General features: G+C 46.0%; 1 protein-coding gene across 3 annotated transcripts in view; it reads right to left on the bottom strand.

Annotated features, from left to right (window-relative positions):
* Positions 1 to 20,576, bottom strand: part of NOS1 (nitric oxide synthase 1) — a 151,039-nt gene that overhangs the window by 48,485 nt on the left and 81,978 nt on the right. For all 3 annotated transcript variants that reach the window (XM_009426346.5, XM_016924328.4, XM_063785030.1), the window contains 6 exons: positions 18,596 to 18,735; positions 13,005 to 13,179; positions 8,643 to 8,744; positions 5,894 to 6,088; positions 4,495 to 4,580; positions 1,089 to 1,233 (listed from right to left, as the gene is read on the bottom strand). In XM_009426346.5, the coding sequence (XP_009424621.2) occupies positions 1,089 to 1,233; positions 4,495 to 4,580; positions 5,894 to 6,088; positions 8,643 to 8,744; positions 13,005 to 13,179; positions 18,596 to 18,735 (843 nt within the window). The remainder of the gene's footprint in view (positions 1 to 1,088; positions 1,234 to 4,494; positions 4,581 to 5,893; positions 6,089 to 8,642; positions 8,745 to 13,004; positions 13,180 to 18,595; positions 18,736 to 20,576) is intronic.

Here is a 20,576-nt window from a genome sequence, read left to right on the forward strand (position 1 = left end):
CTGTGGCCTGAAGGGTTGTGGAGAATCTGAAGCGATGGTTCAAGAGATTGGCAGATACTAGAAACAATGCTTGATGGAATCCCATGGGATTCTTATAGTCAATTGGTCTTGGATTCTTCCTGACCCCAGTTAGGCCGGGAATGATCTGGCTAGAGCTGACTAAGTCTTCTCAACCTCCTCTCTAATCCTCCCCCGAGCAGTGTGGAGCACCTGGCCAAACAAGTCTGAGATATCTGCCTTCTGGAAAGATGATTGCCCTGTGTCTCATCATCGTCTGAGCAACATTTCTCAAAATAGGTTCTAGAAAATCCCAGTCTCCTGAGATGCTCCATGAAAACAAGCGATCCACGATCCAACATGTTTGGGAAACGTCTATATTCTATCCTCGCCTCTTTTGGAGATTAGAAGACATGCTTATAGATTACAGGCTCTGGGAAGTCCTGCCACAGCAATGAAAACCATCGAGCTGGCCGGGTGCGGTGGCTCACGCCTGTAATCCCAGCACTTTGGGAGGCCAAGGCGGGCGAATCAAGAGGTCAGGAGATCGAGACCATCCTGGCTAACACAGTGAAGCCCCGTCTCTACTAAAAACACAAAAAATTAGCCGAACGTGGTGGCGGGCGCCTGCAGTCCCAGCTACTCGGGAGGCTGAGGCAGAAGAATGGCGTGAACCCGGGAGGTGGAGCTTGCAGTGAGCCGAGATCGCGCCACTGCACTCCAGTCTGGGTGACAGAGTGAGACTCCTTCTCAAAAAAAAAAAAAAAAAAAAAAACAAAAAATCAAAACCAAAAAACCATTGAGCTGTACTTCAGGCAAAGCTTCCCAAACTGACCTCAGAATGGTTTCTTATAAACCCTCTAACATTTTGCTCTAAAGAGGGGAATTTCATTTTGTGACTCCTGGACTCATGGGGACAGGGATATCACAGTCCCCTGAAATTTATGCAAATGTGTATGTGAGCTGATAGGCCCTGTCAGGTGTGCTTTCATCCTTTGCCGAAGGCTTCTTCTCTGTTGACTTCCCTCTCTCCCCTTCCTGCCTTAATTCACCATGAGAAGCTGGTGGAGCTAGGGCTACCCCCCACCTACCTTGGCATCAAAGGCGTGTTTGAAGATCTCACACAAGGTCTTGGCATAAGCTTGCGATTTGCCTGTCTCTGTGGCATAGAGGATGGTCGCTTTGACCCTCTTGGCCATAGCCTGCCCCATCAGCTTGGCCGAGAACTTGACAGCTCTGGAGGGAAGAGGATGGAGATGAAAAATGGGCAACAGAAAAGGGGAGAGAAGATGCTGGATTGGGACTTTCGTGCAAGAACCAGGATCCATGAAATATAACAGAAGAGAACTCTCTTGATCTTTGATGGCTTCAGGGGTTTCCTCAGAGGCACTTGAAGCCTTTGTGTTTAAGCACCGTATTATTAAAGTATTATTAAATCCTTTATTTTATTTTATTTTTTTAACTTCTCTAGAGATAATGCTGGATATTAAATCCTTTATTAAATCCCACCAGAGGCCGGGTGTGGTAGCTCATGCTTATAATCCCAGCACTTTGGGAGGCCGAGGCAGGTGGATTGCCTGAGCTCAGGAATTTGCCACCAGCCTGGGCAACAAGGTGAAACTCCGTCTCTACTAAAATACAAAAAAATTAGCCGGGAGTGGCAGCGTGCGTCTGTAGTCCCAGCTACTTGGGAGGCTAAGGCAAGAGAATTGCTTGAACCCAGGAGGTGGAGGTTGCAGTGAGCCGAGATCGCACCACTGGGCACCACTGCACTCCAGCCTGGGCGACAGAGTGAGACTCTGCCTCAAAAAAAAAAAAAAAAAAAAAAAAATCCCACCAGAGCAATTAGTCATGAATTAAAAGGAGTAGTTAGTTTTGTTAGCTTGTTACTTGATTGATCCCAGGCTTAAGAACTTTGGTTTGCCAAGCATTGCCTCAAAAGATGATCGTTCATCCATTTCCTCTCTCTTTCATTCATCAAATATTTATTAAGTGCTTAACTATGTGTCAGTATTGTTATAGGAAATGGAGACCACAGAGAACATAGCTATGGCATGCAGCTGTCATGGGGCTCATATTCTAATGTGTGTGTGTATGCACATGTGTGAATGAGAGAAAGAGAGAGAGAAATGAATCACGAATTAGTCACCAGGCATTGAGTTTGATGGGATTTAGAGGTTTATTGGTCCACAAGGGAAGGACCAGGTCTGATTTATTCAGCAATGCATGTCAAGGGTCTTGCACAGAGCCTGATACCCAATAGGCACTAAATAAATATCTATCAAAAGAAGTTATGGGATGGGCATAGTGGCTCATGCCTGTGATCCTGGCACTTTGGGAGGCTGAGGCGGGAGGATCACTTGAGGCCAAGGGTTTGAAACCAGCTTGGTCAACAGAGTGAGACTTTGTCTCTACAAAAAAGAAATAAAAGAAGTTATGAATTTTAAAAGATGCTGCCACTGAGACCCTGGGAAGTCTGAACATCAAATCCAGCCTCTTTCTAGCTAAACAGAGAAGCCCAAACCAGTGTCTCTTCCTTCTGCTCTACTGGGCAGGGCGAGTTCCAGGGGCACTAGCAGACAGGCCAGAGGCTCAGAAATACCCAGGCTCGACTCCTTAATAAGCCTCCCTGTTGTAACTAGAAATCTCAGTGCAGACAAATCGCTAACTTCCCCCCACCTGGGATTATCGGCGTTAAGTTCATTATTTTTTAGAATCAGGGAAACCGCCCACGCTGCAGGAAGACTTAGCTAAGAGGAAGAAACAGAAAGGAATAAAAGGTACCTGGAGGGTTCCCTTTGAATAATTTGAGCATAAAGATGCATCTATAATTAATTCCCATTGTTACTACCCAAAACTTAATAGTGCAATTAATGTTTTAGATTTCTCCCTCCCCTTTCCCCCCAGAGACAGTGGAGCTGAACTGAAGCCAACAATTGCCCTCCCTGAGAATATCTGAGATATTCTTGTTAGGGAAATGGTGGCTGCTGATGTGTTCTTGCTTGGCTGGGGGATGGGATTAGGGTGGAAGGAGAGAGAGGGAGGGAGGGAGGGAGGGAGAGAGAGAGAGACAGAGAGAGGAGAGGGAGGGAGGGAGAGAAAGGCGGAGAGAGAGAGAGAGAGAGAAGAGAGAAGAGAGAGAGAGAGATTGATTGATTGATTCTATGGGCTCTATTAATGGAGCCAGGACCTAGGTTTGGGTTCCTGCAAGACCCACCAGTGTCTTGTCTCTGGGGCCCATGGCTTAGATGACACCTGTTGTACAACTAGTTATCATACATAGAGAATTCTGGACCTGAGGGAGCTGAGGAAACAGAGTAGTGTCTTCTGACAAAAAGTTAGCTCCAAACAGTGGTCTTTGGTAAGTGGATCAGTGGGGTTCTCCTTTTTTTTGGGCAGAAGGCTGGCATCCCCGTTAAATCAACTTAGTTAACCCCATCCTACTTGTCAGCTGGTCCCCTGGCTGGTCAGGCATTCTTCAGGAAAATCACTCCTCAGTAGTCTCAGGCCATAACCCCCTTCCTTCCCCTCTTTGCTTAAACTTTCTTAATCTCATTCTTTAGCTCAATTGTCACCTCCTCTAGGAAGCCCTCCCTGACCTCCCAAACTCCGTGAACCATTATTATTTCCAGGAACCATTCCTCGATGGTACCTTCCACAGCTGCCATGTTTACTGTATTTGTTGATTCTTTGACAAAGGAATGGCTGTGAGCTACATGACAGCAGGGACAGCGTTTGTCTAGCTTGCCATGATCCCCCTGAAGCCTCACACAGTGCCTGGCACAGAATCTGAGTAGCTAGAACTACAGGCGTGTGCTGCGACACCCAACTAATGAATGAATGAATGAGTAAATGAATGAATGAGTAAAATTAAGGGTCAGCCCTGAACGAGGGTGCTCTCCAGGCAGTAGTGTGCTGGAGCTGACTAACTCCAGCTCCTCCCTAGTCTGGGTTCAGTGACTTCCTAGGCCAGGTGTAGTGGCTCACACCTGTAATCCTAGCACTTTGGGAGGCTGAGGCAGAAGGATCGCTTGAGGCCAGGTGTTCAAGACTAGCCTGTGCAACAAAGTGAGACCCCTCCAGCCTGGGAAACAGACCCTATCTCAAAAAAGAAAGAAAGAAAGAAAAGAAATTGGTCATAGTGGGAATGTTTACATCATGGAAACTGGCAAACATGAAAATCAAGGTATTACTATTATTATTATTATTATTATTATTATTATTATTATTAGGAGGGCTGGTTCACCAACACACCATTGCCCCCAGGACAAGAATTTAGGAAACCAGTGTGAGGAAAGTGAGGCTGAGAAGGAGAAGAGTTGGAACGACATTCACAGCTCAGACTCAGAGGCAAAGAAGGCCCAGGCGGCTGAAGAAGATGAAGAAATCATATTCTGTAGAGAGGTCAGAGGGCACAGGAGTCTGCCCAGCCTCCTTCTCTGGGTTCTCTGAGTTTCTGGGGACATCCACCCCACCCGCCCACTGCAGGAAACTTACTCTGCTAGCTTCTTGAAGCCGATGGCTCGCCGCTTTGTGGGGGTCCCGTTGGTGCCTTTCCAGACATGCGTGTTCCAGGGATCAGGCTGGGAAGAGAAGGAGAGGGCTATGGTCACTCACTGCAGTGAGGGCATCTGGTTCCTGTTGGGGATGCTCAGGACCACCTGGGACTTGTGACTGCCTGACCCTCGGCCTCTGAAGGGAAGAATTCTGCCCAGTGGTGACCACCATGGGGGAAGGGATGTGGGGTTTGGGGGGGGGGGTCCTTGCCCAGTGGGTGGTCTGGCCTTGGCAGTGTCCTGCTAGCTCTTTCCCCTTGGCCCCCAGTCCCTCTCAAACTCTGTTCTTGTGACCCCTGACTACTCACTCTCATTTCATCCCTCTTTCTCTCTCTTAAGAGACAGGGGTCTCACTCTGTTGCCCAGGCGGGAGTGCAGTGGTGTGATCATAGCTCACTGCAGCCTTGACCTCCCTAGCTCAAGGGATCCTCCTAACTCAGCCTCCCAAATAGCTGGGACTACAGGTATATGCCACCACACTCAGCTAATTTTCTTATTTATTTTCTTTCTTTCTTTTCTTTCTTTCTTTCTTTCTTTCTCTTTCTCTCTCTCTCCCTTCCTTCCTTCCTCCCTCCCTTCCTTTCTTCCTTCCTTTCTTCCCTTCCTTCCTTCTTTTCCTTCCTTCCCTCCCTCCCTCCCCTTCTCTCCCTCTCTCTCTCCCTTTCCCCCCTCTCCCTCTCTCCCTCTACACTCTCTCCCTCTCCCCCTCTTCGTCCTCCCCATCTCCCCCTCTCCCTCTCCCTTTCCCTCTCTCTCTTTCTCTCTTTCTTTTTGTCCCACTCTTGTTGCCCAGGCTGGAGTTCAGTGGCTTGATATCGGCTCACTGCAACCTCCACCTCCTGGGTTCAAGCGATTCTCTCATCTTGGCCTCTTGAGCAGCTGGCATACGCCAGGCTAATTTTTTTGTATTTTTAGTAGAGATGGGGTTTCGCCGTGTTGGCCAGGCTGGTCTCGAACTCCTGACTCAGGTGATCCACCTGCCTTGGCCTCCCAAAGTGCTGGGATCACAGGTGTGACCCACCATGCCCAGCCTGCTAATTAAAAAAAAAATTTAGAGATGGGGTCTCACTATATTCCCCAGGGTGGTCTCAAACTCCTGGCCTCAAGCCACCCTCCCACCTCAACCTCCCAAATCACTGGGATTATAGGCATGAGCCATCATGTCGGCCTCATATAGTCTCTCTTGTTCTTTCAGCTAGACCTGTGCAATATGGTAGCCACCAGCCACATGTGGCTATTGAGTGTCCAGAGCACTAGCCTGGGTTGAAATGAGCCTAAATGTGACACACACACCACATACAGGACACTTAATATGAAAAGAGGCAGGGACAGGGAAGGACCTGGTATTCGAAGGAGGGGGTGAGCCGGTAGTTGAGCATCTCCTGGTGGAACACAGGGGTGATGCTTCCGGACATGGGGGGCACGATCCACACCCAGTCGGCAGGGCAGCCCCCCCGGCAGCGGTACTCATTCTCCATGTGCTTAATGAAGGACTCGGTGGCGGAGTGATGGTCAACAATGGTCACTTTGTCACTCTGTGGGAGGAGAGGGGACAGGGGTCAGGAGGTATGAGAAGCTGGGGTATTTTGGGACTCCCTGCCCCAAAGAGCATCATTTCCCAAAGGGTGGTCCCTGAGATGGTTTAGAGCGGTGTGAAGTGAGATGGTGATTCTCTTTGCATTTCTTGTCCAGTCCTTCTACTTAGACCCAGGAGAAAGCCTTCGTTGGGTGCTATCGTGTCTTTAACACCTTTCGTGTCGATCTTGCCAATCTTCCTCTCTCCCATCCCACCCCCATCTTTTTTTTCTTTCTTTCTTTCTTTTTCTTTTTTTTGAGACGGAGTCTTGCTCTGTCACCCAGGCTGGAGTGCAGTGGCGCGATCTTGGCTCACTGCAAGCTCTGCCTCCCGGGTTCACACCATTCTCCTGCCTCAGCCTCCCGAGTAGCTGGGACTGCAGGCGCCCGCCACCATGCCTGGCTAATTTTTTTTTTTTTATATTTTTTAGTAGAGACGGGGTTTCACCGTGTTAGCCAGGATGGTCTCGATCTCCTGACCTCGTGATCCACCTGCCTCCACCTCCCAAAGTGCTGGGATTACAGGTGTGAGCCACCGTGCCCGGCCTTTTTCTTTTTATATTTTTTAATTTTTATAGGCTTTTGGGGAACAGGTGGTGCTTGGTGACATGAGTAAGTTCTTTAGTGGTGATTTGTGAGATTTTCGTGCACCCATCACCCGAGCAGTATACACTGCACACAATTTGTAGTCTTTTATCCCTCACCCCTTCCCACCCTTTCCCCCTTAGTCCCCAAAGTCCACTGTGTCATTCTTAGGCCCTTGCGTCCTCATAGCTTAGCTCCCACTAATGAGTGAGAACATACGATGTTTGGTTTTTCATTCCTGAGTTACTTCACTTAGAATAATAGTCTCCATTCCCATCCAGGTTGCTGCGAATGCCATGAATTCGGTTGGTTCCACATTTTTAGCAATTGCGAATTGTGCTGTTATAAACATGTGTGTGCAAGTATCTTTTTTGTATAATGACTTCTTTTAGGTTTTTTTTTCTTTTCTTTTCTTTTCTTTTCTTTTCTTTTTTTTTTTTTTTTGAGATAGGGTCTCACTCTGTCACCCAGACTGGAGTGCAGTGGTGCAATCTCGGCTCGCCGCAACCTCTATCTTCCAGGCTCAAGTGATTCTCCTGCCTCAGCCTCCTGAGTAGCTGGGATTACAGGCACATGCCACTACTGCCCGGCTAATTTTTGTATTTTTAGTAGAGATGGGCTTCACCATGTTGGCCAGGCTGCTCTTGAACTCCTGACCTCAAATGATCTACCCTCCTCGACCTCCCAAAGTGCTGGGATTACAGGTGTGAGCCACGGCGCCTGGCTAGTTTTCATTGTTCATCTCAATTACATCCCTGTTGTCTCTGGCTTGACAGACTTCATACCAGTCCATCAAGCCACATGCCACACTCCTGAAACCTCATTCTCCATGGTTAAAGGAGAAGGGAGGTGGCCTCCTTCCCTCTTGCCCTGTCTCAACTTGTCCCTTCCCTTTGACATTCCTCAGTGCACCCACTCCATCCACATCTGACATGGGGACCTATGGCTTCTATTCCTATCCATCCATGGCTTGATTTAACACATTCATTCTGCTGGCTGTGTGTGCCTCTCACGTGCATCTACGGGGGTCTAGCTGCCTAGACTGGAAGCCCCCAGAGGACAGTGATGGTCCCTATTATAGAGAGCAACTTCTAGTTTCTAGATCTCCTGGTTGGCCCAGGAGAATCCTAGTGATGCCCATTGTCCTGGCATAGTTATTACTAGTGTCGCCCTCTGGCTCTCAAAAGTGTTGTGGTGGCCAGGCGTGACTCACGCCTGTAATCCCAGCACTTTGGGAGGCCGAGGCAGGTGAATCACCTGAAGTCAGGAGTTCAAGACCAGCCTGGCCAACATGGTGAAACCCCACCTCTACTAAAAATACAAAAATTAGCTGGGCGCGGTGGTGGGCATCTGTAATCCCAGCTACTCAGGAGGCTGAGGCAGGAGAATTGCTTGGACCCGGGAGGTGGAGGTTGCAGTGAGTCGAGATTGTGCCACTGCACTCTAGTCTGGGCGACAAGAGTGAAACTCCATCTTAAAAAAAAAAAAAGTGTTGTGGCTTAGTTGATACATTTTCCATCCATCCTGCTATAATGCCATTTAGCACAGCCTCATGCATTTATTTAGGAGCCTATATGTCTCTGATGATGTTGAAGAGTATTTGTCTCTGTTATGTGATAGTCTGAGGCCCTAAGAGATGACAAGACAGAGAGGATGCTTCTTGTTTGAATTCTAAAGAACTCTAAGCAACAAGACAGAACACTCCTGTACCCCTGCCACCATCTGTTCATCTCTTCATCAAATGGTCCCCACCCAAGATCCACACTGGAGAGGAGGGCATGCAGGATGGAAGCTAGACCATACTCATGGACACAATCCCCGCAAAGGTGGTGTCTGGCAGTGAGGTCTCTTGATCCTCTGCATCAAGGCTCTGAAAGGTTTGAACTCTCATTTGAAGCTTGACCCTGGTGGTGCGGGCCCTGGTGTTACCTGGAAGCTGTAGAGAACCGCGATATTGATCTCCACCAGCGCCTGGTCCTTCCACAGGGAGGACATCTTCCTCATGTCTAAGTTCATCTTCTTGGCCACTTCCTGAAGGAGGAAGGAAACACAGGTACACAGGCTGGGGTATCTCTGGATTCCAGATTGAAGACGGACAGGGCTAGTGGCGTGAAATAATTTCTTTTCTTTTTTTTTAAATGGAGTCTCGCTCTGTCGCCCAGGCTGGAGTGCAGCGGTGTGATCTTGGCTCACTGCAACCTCTGCCTCCTGCATTCAAGCGATTCTCCTGCCTCAGCCTCCTGAGTAGCTGGGACTACAGGCTTCTGCCACTACGCCTGGCTAAGTTTTTGTATTTTTAGTAGAGACGGGGTTTCACCATGTTGGCCAGACTGGTCTCAAACTCCTGGCCTCAAGTGATCCACCCGCCTTGGCCTCCCAAAGTGCTGGGATTACAGGCGTGAGGCACCTTGCCTGGCCAAGAATTTCTTAATTAATTAATCAACTCATTCACAGACTAATGAACTCACTCATTCAATTTTTTTTTTTTTTTTTTTTTTTTTTTGAGACGGAGTCTTGCTCTGTCACCCAGGCTGGAGTGCAGTGGCGCCATCTTGGCTCACTGCAAGCTCCGCCTCTTGGGTTCATGCCATTCTCCTGCCTTAGCCTCCTGAGTAGCTGGGACTACAGGCGGCCGCCACCACGCCGGGCTAATTTTTTTTTTTTTTTGTATTTTTAGTAGAGAGGGGGTTTCACCGTGTTAGCCAGGATGGTCTCGATCTCCTGACCTCATGATCCACCCGCCTTGGCCTCCCAAAGTGCTGGGATTACAGGCGTGAGCCACCGCGCCCAGCCTCAAAAAGTTTTTATTGATCTGTTGGACTAGGTATGAAATAAAAATGTTAAAAAATTTAAAAAGTTAAAATTTTTATCGAGAACCTACCAGCAGCAGGAAACTAGAGACTCGGCTGGCCCTTTAATTTCTAATCTTGTGTTCTAATGGGGAAGAGAGAGATACTTAATACAGTGGTAGGTACTAATTCTTAGGAAGAAAATAAGGAAATGGGATGAAGAGGGATATGGGGGCTGGGCTAATTCAGCCAGGGTAGTCAGGGAAGGCCCACTGTGGAGACAGCATGCAAGGTGAGCCCTAAGTGATGAGAAGAAGCCAGATATTTGCAGATCTGGGGAGAGAGTGCTCTAGGCAGAGGGGGCAGCAAGAGCAAAGCCCTGGGGTGGGATCAGGCTTGGGCTATCTTAGATATGGAAAGAAGACCAGAGGGTGTTTGGAGGGTGGTACATAAGGGGTAATTGGTGAGAGTGAGACAGGACTAGCTGGTGTAAGATCTTGAAAGACATGCCAAGGAGTCAGGATGTTATTCCAGATGTGACGGGCCCAGGGGGCAGGATCTCTGGAGTTTTTTTTTTTTTTTTTTTTTTTTTTTTGACAGAGTCTCACTCTGTCGCCAGGCTGGAGTGCAGTGGCGTGATCTCGGCTCACTGCAACCTCCGCTTCCTGGGTTTAAGTGATTCTCCTGCCTCAGCCTCCCAAAGTAGCTGGGACTACAGGTACACACCATCATGTCCAGCTAAATTTTGTAATTTTAGTAGAGATGGGGTTTCACCATGTTGGCCAGGATGGTCTCGATCTCTTGACCTCGTGATCCACCCACCTCGGCCTCCCAAAGTGCTGGGATTACAGGCGTGAGCCGCTGCACCCGGCCTCTGGAGCATTTTAACAGAGATGTAGGTCTGTGAGTGCATCATCTGCTTTCTAGCAGGAAAAGCTCTTCATCTATCCTACTCTACCCCCAGAGTAGATGCTAGGTCACGACCTAGCATCTAGGCCATGGGTGCTCTGAGCTCATGAGGCCCCTGCCAGACTCCATCTGACACATGGGGAAACTGAGGCTCAGAGAGGTGCCTGGACTTGTCCAACGTCCACAGAACCAGCTAGCCTCAGAGTTGGAGCCCAGGGAGATGCCTAACGTCTAAGACCTTGGAGCTGCTCTCTAAGCAGCTGACGCCTGTGGCAAAATTACTTGCAAAAAAAGAACTCATGACATGCATGTTACAGCCAAGGCAGAAGCAGGAGCTGGTGTCAGGAGCAGGGAAGACCCAATAGCAAGTGCATTAATTAAAGCCCTGCTTTTCACTTCCTCTGTCAATACTAGTCACTGGTGGGAACCCAGGTCTCATTATGGGGCTAAAATGCAGCAATTTCTTTGGTTTGGGTAAACTGCTCCTAGACCCAGCTATCAACGTTTGTACATAATGACAGGTGGAATTGGAGGGTCGGGGTGGGAGAGAGGCTCATTTCATTTACCCAGAGACTACTCTTTGCAACTGAAATGTAAACAGAGATCAGAGAGCAGACTTATTAACTCACTCTTTGAGGCTGAGGCATTAGTTTCTGCTTGGGGTCTCTATCAGCGACACATTTGTGGGAAGTAAGAAATTTGATGCTGCTTTCCATAAATACATATAAAACTGGAGTGTATGACAGAGGAAAGTATACACACACAGAGGAAAGTATGTATAGAAGAACAATGCTATTGTTATTCTATAGCATTATTTGGTTAAAAGAATAGAAATTAATTGTAGCGAAAAAAGAAACCCTTAAAAAAAATCCCCAAATGCAACTTGAGCCACATCTAAGAAAACTGCCTGAAACATTTTTTCCTTCCTGCTAGAAGTTTGCACACATTAGTGGTTGTTTAGGCTGGGCGTGGTGGCTCACCCCTGTAATCCCAGCACTTTGGGAGGCCAAGGTGGGTGGATCACCTGAGGTCAAGAGTTCGAGACTAGCCTGGCCAACATGGTGAAACCTCATCTCTACTAAAAATAATAATTAAAAAAATTAGCCAGGTGTGGTGGTGTGTACCTGTAGTCCCAGCTACTTGGGAGGCTGAGACAGGAGAATTGCTTAAGCCCAGGAGGTGGAGGTTGCAGTGAGCCAAGATCGCACCATTGCATTCAAGCCTGGGTGACAGAGCGAGACTCCATTCCCCTACCCACCCCTCCAAAAAGAAAGAAAGAAAGAAAAAAGTTTGCATTGCATCAGTGGTTGTCCAGAAGAATCTCCTGGGGAACTTTGCAAAATGCAGATACCCAGGGCCCACCCCAGACCTATGACATCAGAACCCCGATGAATGGGATCCAGGCATTACGAAGCCCCCCAGATACCCGCCGATGTGTGGCAAAGCTGAGGATCCCTGGCATCTGTTTTCCACAGTGATACTGGTGGCTTTTTTTTTTTTCTTTGAGATGGAGACTCGCTCTGTTGCCCAGGCTGGAGTACAGTGGCGCAATCTCGGCTCACTGTGACCTCTGCCTCCCCGGTTCAAGCGATTCTCCTGGCTCAGCCTTCTGAGTAGCTGGGATTATAGGCGCAAGCCATCATGCCTGGCTAATTTTTGTATTTTTAGTAGAGACGGGGTTTCACCAAGTTGGTCAGGCTGGTCTCGAACTCCAGGCTATGATCAGCCTGCCTCGGCCTCCCAAAGTGCTGGGATTACAGGCGTGAGCCACCGCGCCCAGCCAACCGGTGGATTTTTAACAACACAAGCCTGATGCTCGGTTCTGGGTTCTAATCTTGGTTCTGTGCCTTAGCTCCTGTGTGACACAGGCCCAGGGCTTAACTTCTCTGTTTCTCAGTGCCCTCTTTTGAAACAAATCCAACAGCAGCAGAGTGTTGTTAGAGACATTTGCTGACAAAAACACAGCAATCATGATGCTTTCACCAAAGTTGGGCTTCAGGAAGCACCGCTCCAGCACTTTTTAGTAGATACGGATGACTCAGCCCGGGAGGGAATCAGACCCTCTGCCGAGAAATGCTTAGAGTGGGGAACCACTGCCAACCCTCCTCCCTTGTTTTTTAGAAAAGACACTAAATATGTCCCGAGTTTGTCAGTCATCCTCAAGCTCTTCTAACAAGATTTAAGACCGAGAGGCAGCGGAGTGGAGTGGTAATGAACTTGGAGCATGAAGTCAAACCAGACACATTTCCCAGCCCTGCTGCCCGCTAGCTGTGTGACCTTGAGCTTGTCATCTGTCGAAGGGGGATTCTCATACCTCAAGGTTCAGGTGAGGATGAAATGAGAATGGAACACAGCAACAGTGCTTTGAATGCTGTTAGCACGTGCTATGTGCTATGTGCGTGTTTGCTGTTATTTTCATTGTTGTTAAAGACATGGATGCCCCTGGCATTTCCAGGGGCTTCTCTGGGATTGCAATTCTATTCTAACCCCTTCAAGTTTCCAAGCCACCAAGCTCGCCGTGGGGAAGGGGACTGCTGAGCTGGCACCCTCTGCTATGTGCTTTTCCCCTGTGGTGACCAGAGAGGGCCCTTACCTCCAGGATATTGTAGCGGGAGTTGTCACAGTAGTCGCGGACACCAATCTCTGTGCCCATGTACCAGCCACTGAAGGGACAGGCGCTGAACTCCAGGCCGCCAATCTCTAGGAGCATGTTGGACACGGCGGGGAGGCCGTACCACTTCAGCCCCAGGTCCTTGAACCACTCAAACCTGCAGGGAGCAACAGGGCCCAGCTCACCTGGAGCAGGTGTCTCATGGGCGGGACAGCTTGAATCTAGAGATGCTGAAATGCCAAGGATGGACTGGGACTGACAAGGTCAGAATATGGTTCCTGGGCCCTGCTTCAGATCTGTGGAATCGCAGGTTCTGCAGCTGGGGCCTGAGAATGTGCATTTTTAACGTATTTCTCAGGTGCTTCAGATGGATATCCAGGCCTGGAAACTACTGCCTTAGGCTGCCGTTTCTCTCTCAAACCCACCCTGAAAGTGAGTCCAGGAGAAAGTGTGGGGACCTCTCTCCCCCTTCCCCCACTGAGCACCCTCCTACCCTCAGGGCCTTTGCACAGGCAGCCAAACTTCAGAGCCAAACTCTGTCACCCAAACGTTTTCTTTCTTTCTTTTTTTTGGGGGGTAGGGGAATGCAGTCTCGCTCTGTCATGCAGGCTTCCTCCTGGGACCTTCTCCCTTCCTTCTGTGCTTCCAGCTCTTACTCATACTTTAATTGTCAGCTAAAATCATGCTTATTCTGGAAAGCCTTCCCTGAGGCCCAGCTGGTCAGGGGATTTCATCCTAGGCACCATACATTTCCTTTGCAGCACTTTATTAAAATTAAGTGGTTATTTGAGTAATTATGTGTGTAAGAACTTCTCTTCCTTGAGATCATAAGCACCGTGGGGGCAGGGATTGAGTCAGCTCCAAAAGCTAGCACAATGCCTGGCATGCATGGGGAACTGTGTTGGATGAGCCAATAAATGAATGAATAAATATAGGCTACATTTCACCAAGGAACTGGGTGAGTTCCCAGATATCAGGCAGTGTCAGGAGCCTCAGGACACCGGCTCCCTCTCCAAGGCTGGGACTAGGGTGAGGCAGGTGTGGCACTATCCTTGGGTGTAAAATTTAAGTGGGGGGAGCTATTAGGTTGATGCAAAAGTAGCTGTGGTTTTGCAATTACTTTTGCACCAACTGAATAGTTTCCCCCTCTTAAGTTTACTTTTGCCATTAAAAGTAATGGCAAAAACCACAGTTACTTTTTGCATCAACCTAATAAAAACCCAATAATTAGGATCAATGCTATTATTTATTTATACAATATTTTAAAGAAACATTTAAAAAATCAAAATTTATGTATATATATGATGAACAATAATGTAGGATTCCACCCTACACTTGTATGACACCTCGTTCATCTGACCCTAATCTCAGTCCTGAGCTGGATCCTATCTTTATTGAAAATGTTGATATATTGTTCATCATGTGCTGTTTTTTAAAAAAATTAACTTTGAGACCAGAAACTATAAAACTACTAGAAGAAAACATCAGGGAAATGCTTCAGGATATTGGTCTGGGAAAAGATTTTATGAATAAGACCTCAAAAGCCCAGGCAACAAAAGCAAAAATAAACACACAGGATTATATTAAACTAACAAACGTCTGCAGAGCAAAGAAACAAGCAACAGAGTGAAAAGACAACCTAAAGAATGGGGGAAAATATTTGAAAACTATTCATCCACCAAGGGATTAATATCCAGAATATACAAGGAACTCACACATTTCAAAAGCAAAAAACCCAAACAATTGGATTAAAAAATGGGCACTTGCTCTGAACAGACATTTCTCCAAAGAAGATAGATAACCAACAAATACAGGAAAAAATGCTCAACATCACTCAACATCAGGGATATGCAAACGAAACCCACAATAAGATAACATTTCATCACAGTTAGGACGGCAATTATAAGGAGACAAAAAATAACAAATGCTGGCAAGGTTGCAGAGAAAAGGGAATTCTCATACACTGTTGGTGGGAATATAGGCTAGTACAGGAGTATGCGGAACGGTATGGCAGATCCTCAAAAAACTGCAAATAGAACTACCACGAGATCCAGCAATCCCACCAGTGGGCATTTATTCAAAGGAAAGGAAATCAGGCTGGGCACAGTGGTTCACACCTGTAATCCTAGCACTTTAGGAGGCCGAGGCAGGTGGATCATTTGAGGCCAGGGGTTCAAGACCAGCCTGACCAACATGGTGAAACCCCGTCTCTACTAAAAATACAAAAACTTAGCTGGGCGTGGTGGTTCGTGCCTGTAATCCCAGCTACTTGGGAGGCTGAGGCAGGAGAATGGCTTGAACCTGGGAGGTGGAGGTTGCAGTGAGCCAAGATGGCGCTACTGCACTCCAGCCTGGGCTGGAGTGACACTCCGTCTCAAAAAAAAAAAAAAAAAAAAAAAAAGAAAGGACATTAACATGTCAAAGTGATATCTACAACCCTGTGTTTATTGAAGCACTATTCACAGTAGCCAAGATATGGAATCGACCTAGGTGTCTAACAACGGATGAATGGATAAAGAAATGTGTGATATTTTATATATACGGTGTGATATAAAGAAAATGTGTGATATGTTACATATACTGACTACAGTCAATAATAACACAATTGTATGTTTCAAAATAACTTAAAGAGTGTAATTTAATTGTTTGTAACTCAAAGGATAAATGTTTGAGGGGATAAATACCCCATTCTCCATGATGTGCTTATTTCACATTGCATGCCCATATCAAAACGTCTTATGTACCGCATAAATATACACATACATATATATATATACACCTACTATCTACCCACAAAAATTAAAAGTAATAATTAAAAAAAAACTCTACCAGGTCTGGTGTGGATCAAATTCAAAAGAAATTTGGAGTCATGAACTCCAAATTAATTCTCTCTCTCTCTCTCCCCACACTGAAATACCATTCAGCCATAAAAAAGAATGAAACCATGTCACTCACAGCAACATAGATAGAACTGGAGGACATTATGTTAAGTGAAATGAACCAGGAACCGAAAGTTAAACACTGAATATTCTCACTCATAGGCAGAAGCTAAAAAAAAAGTTGATCTCATGGAAGTAAAAAGTAGAACAGAGAATGCTGGAGGCTGGGAGGGGGAGGGAGAAGGGGGAATGGGGAGTGATTTGTTAAAGGATACAAAATTATAGCTAGAAAGGAATAAGTTCTACTGTTCTACACCACTGTAGGATGACTATAGTTAACATTAATATACATTTTCAAATAGCTAGAAGAAAGGATAGTGAATGTTTCCAATACAAAGGATAAGCGTTTGAGACGATGGGTGTATTAATTACACTGATCTGATCACTATACATTATATGTATTAAAACATCATTATATATCTCATGAATATATGCACTTATTAGACATCAATTAGAAAAATAAAATGAAACATTAATTTTGATTTTAAAAATATTGCATTCTTATATTTATCTTATTATTGAGTGTGTTAGCAACTCCCCTTGATTTTATTCAATCCCAGGTTTGAGTCTAGTGCCTCACGGTGGATGTCCTTTACTCTCAAAGGGCAAATGCTGTTTGTGTTGCTGGCCTGAGACCTTGCAGCAACTTCATGACTCCAAATTCCTTTTGAACTTGATCCACACCAGGTTCTGTAGAGTTTTTTAATTATTATTTTTAATTTTTGTGGGTACATAGTAGGTGCATGTACTTATGGGGTACATGAAATGTTTTGATACAGTCCTGTAATGTGAAATAAGCACATCATGGAGAATGGGGTATCCATCCCCTCAAGCAGTTATCCTTCGAGTTACAAAGAATCCAATTACACTGTTTATTTTAAAACATACAATTATGTTATTATTGACTATAGTCACCCTGTTGTGCTATCAAATAATAGGTTGTATTCATTCTTTCTAACTATTTTTTTTTGAGATGGGGTCTTGCTCTGTTGCCCAGGCTGGAGTGCACTGGCACAACTTGGGCTCACTGCAACCTCTGCTTCCCAGGTTCAGGTGATTCTCCTGCCTCAGCATCCCAAGTAGCTGGGATTACAGGCATGTGCCACCATGCCCAGGGAATTTTTGTATTTTTAGTAGAGATAGGGTTTTGCCATGTTGGCCAGGCTGGCCTTGAACTCTTGACCTCAGGTGATCCTTCTGCTTCGGCCTCCCAAAGTGCTGGAATTACAGGCGTGAGCCACCATGCCTCTATTTTTTTCTTCTACCTCTTAACTGTCCCCATCTTCCCCTCACCCCCTCCACTACCCCTTCCCAGCCTCTGGTAACCATCCTTCTACTCTTGATGCCCATGAGCTCTATTGTTTTGAGTTTTCGATCCTACAAATAACTAAGAACATGTGACGTTTGTCTTTCTCTGACTGCCTTATTTCACTTAACATAATGATCTCCAGTTCCATCCATGTTGTTACAAATGACTGGATCTCATTCTTTTTTACGGCTGAATAGTACTTCATTGTGTATCTGTGCCACATTTTCTTTATCTATTCATCTGTTGATGGACACTTAAGTTGCTTCCGTAGTGTTGCAGCTATTGTAAACAGTGCTGCAACAAACAAAAGGGTACAGATATCTCTTCGATATACTGATTTCCCTTCTTTTGGGTATATACCCAGCAGTGGGATTGCTGGATCATATGGTAGCTCAATTTTTAGTTTTTTGAGGATCTCCAAACTCTTCTCCATAGTGGTTGTACTAATTTACATTGCCACCAACAGTGTACAAGGGTTCCCTTTTCTCTACATCTTCACCAGCGTTTGTTATTGCCTGTCTTTCGGATAAGCCATTGTAACTGAGGTGAGATGCTATCTCATTGTGGTTTTGATTTGCATTTCAATTGAGAGAACTGTTTAAAACTCTATCTTGATCTTCAGATCCTATAGAGTTTTAAACAGTTCTCTCAATTGAAAATGTGGGTCAGGTACAGTGGCTCATGCCTGTAATGCCAGCACTTTGGGAGGCTGAGGTGGGAGGATCACTTGAGCCCAGGAGTCCAAGACCAGCCTGGACAATATGGCAAAACCCCGTCTCTACTAAAAATACAAAAATTGGCCAAGCATGGTGGTGTGTGGCTGTAACCCTATAATCCCAGCTACTTGCAGGGGTTGAGGTGGGAGGATCACTTGAGCCCAGCAGGTCGAGGCTGCAATGAGTCATGTTTGTGCCACTGCACTCCAGCCTGGGCAACAGCAGCAGACCCTGTCTCAAAAAAAAAAAAAAAAAAAAAAGAAAAAAAGAAAAAGGAACAGGAAAATAAAAAGTGTGCTCACAACAAGAAAGTATGGTGCTTCTGCTCTTTCAATGCTTAGGGCTGGAAGAAGGGCAGGTCCTTGTTAATGGCTTAGGAGTGAGATGGTTCAGAAAAGGTGGTGGTCCCCAGGCTGGTCAAAGAGGTCTTTTTGCTCCTTGAGGGAACTCACTCTGCCCAAGCCCGCAGTGAGGACAGGAACCAAGCCCTCCTTTCCCTTTTCAGCTTCGGTCTGGACTAGAAAGAAAGCCAGGGGGGATGGGGCTGGGCAAAGAGGGGCACTGGGCAAACCCACTCACCCTCTCCCACCCCTTGCCAGTCCCTCTTACTTGGGGTGCCTGATGGGAACTTCCAACACCAGCTCTGGAGGAATCTGGAAGAGCTCAGGGTCATTGCCGTTGGCCTGAAGCAGGAGCGGCAGGACATCGAAGCGGCCTCTAGGCGGTTTCCAGCCCTGCTGTATGCATATCTGCAAGCAGACCCGGCCAGGTAATGCCACTGTACCCCACACCCTACAAACACAACCCTTATGTGGGAAGTGGGGGTGGGGTGGATAGAGATCCAAATGCAAGCCCCCAGGAGACATTTCCTCTGGAGGCTCTTGGACCACATCACCTGCTTTATAGAGTTCTCCCTGACATCACTATGTATTAGGTTGGTGCAAAAGTAATTGCGGGTTTTGCCATTACTTTCAATAGCAGAAACCACAATTATTTTTGCACTAACCTAGTAACTAGCATGAGTTCTCATGGGCCCACAGGACAGAGGGCAAACCCTTCCTCTAGTACTGAGCTTTGTTTTCCAGGTCTTCCCTGCCCACTGGAATTCCCAGAGGGCAAGGGCTGAACCTGACTAACAAGTGCATCTGCAGGCTGCCAGCTCTGTGTTTGTAATAATATAAGGTATTGTAAGATACAAAGAAAATCTGCTGAATTTGATGAAGGCAGATGTATTAGAATTACAGTATAAAATGCATTTGTTAGAGCAGCTGTCCAATAAAAATATAATGCAAGCCACCTAAGTAATTAAAACTTTCTAGTAGCCACATTAGAAAAAAAAAACAACTGGTGAAAATAATTTTGATTTTATCTTTTTTTTGCTAGGCTTCTTCAAATCATGGGAGAAAATAATATTAATAATATACTCATCTTAAAGTTCAACAATGTCCTTGATATTAATATTAATTTATTAATAGTATATTAAATATTACTATCATATATTCTAATTATATATTTGACATTAAAATTAAATATGTAACACTTATTCATCTAATATATCAAATAATACATTAAATATCAACATTAATTTATTAATAATAAAGTATCAATATGAGTGTATTTAAATAATATATTTAACATTAAAAATAAAAATATACTTATTAATCCAGTGAATCTATTAATTTGTTAATAAATATATTACCCTAATGTATCCATATTATTACTATTTCAACATTAAAAATGATCAATGGGCTGGGCGTGGTGGCTCACGCCTGTAATCCCAGCACTTTGGGAGGCAGAGGTGGGCGGATCATGAGGTCAGGATATCGAGAGCATCCTGGCCAACATGGTGAAACCCTATCTCTACTAAAATACAAAAAATTAGCCGGGCGTGGTGGTGCGCATCTGTAGTCCCAGCTACTCAGGAGGCAGAGGCAGGGGAATTGCTTGAACTCAGAGTTGCAGTGAGCTGAGATTGCACCACTGTACTCCAGCCTGGCAACAGAGTGAGACTCCATCTCAAAAAACAAAAAAAAACCCAAAAAAAACAAACCAAGATCAATGAGTTATTTCCCTCTCTTTTTTGGACCCAGACTTCAAGATCCAGTGTATATTTTCTCTTATGGCACATCTCAACTGGGACTGGCCACATTTCAAGTGATCAATAGCCACATGTGTCCCTATTAGACAGGGCAGGGTTAGAGGGTTTCAAAAGGTAAAATTGCATGGTTAGGTTTGGAATGATTCTTTGTGCTTAGTAAAAAGAGGAAACACCAAATCATGGAACAGGAGAACATGTCCCGCTCAGCAAGGTTTCCAGAGATGGAGCGAGAGGAAGAGGTTGGGGCATTTATGTTCTGGTGACCACGAGGACAAGGTCAGCCAAGTACACAGTTAGTGCTCAGCCAAGTGGAGCAGGGAGTCTGAGCCTGGCTGCCTCTAAAACAGCACAGGTGCAGCTCCTGGTTGCCCTGGTTACAGTCCCCTCCTTATGAGAATAACATTTTCATAAGAAAAGCCACATGCAAATGAAGTCGGCAGCCAGGAGGGAGTGGAGCAGCCCTTAGCCTTGCCAGCTACATCTTCAAGGAGG

This window comes from Pan troglodytes, chromosome 10 (assembly GCF_028858775.2).
Source record: "Pan troglodytes isolate AG18354 chromosome 10, NHGRI_mPanTro3-v2.0_pri, whole genome shotgun sequence".
NCBI lineage: Eukaryota > Metazoa > Chordata > Mammalia > Primates > Hominidae > Pan > Pan troglodytes.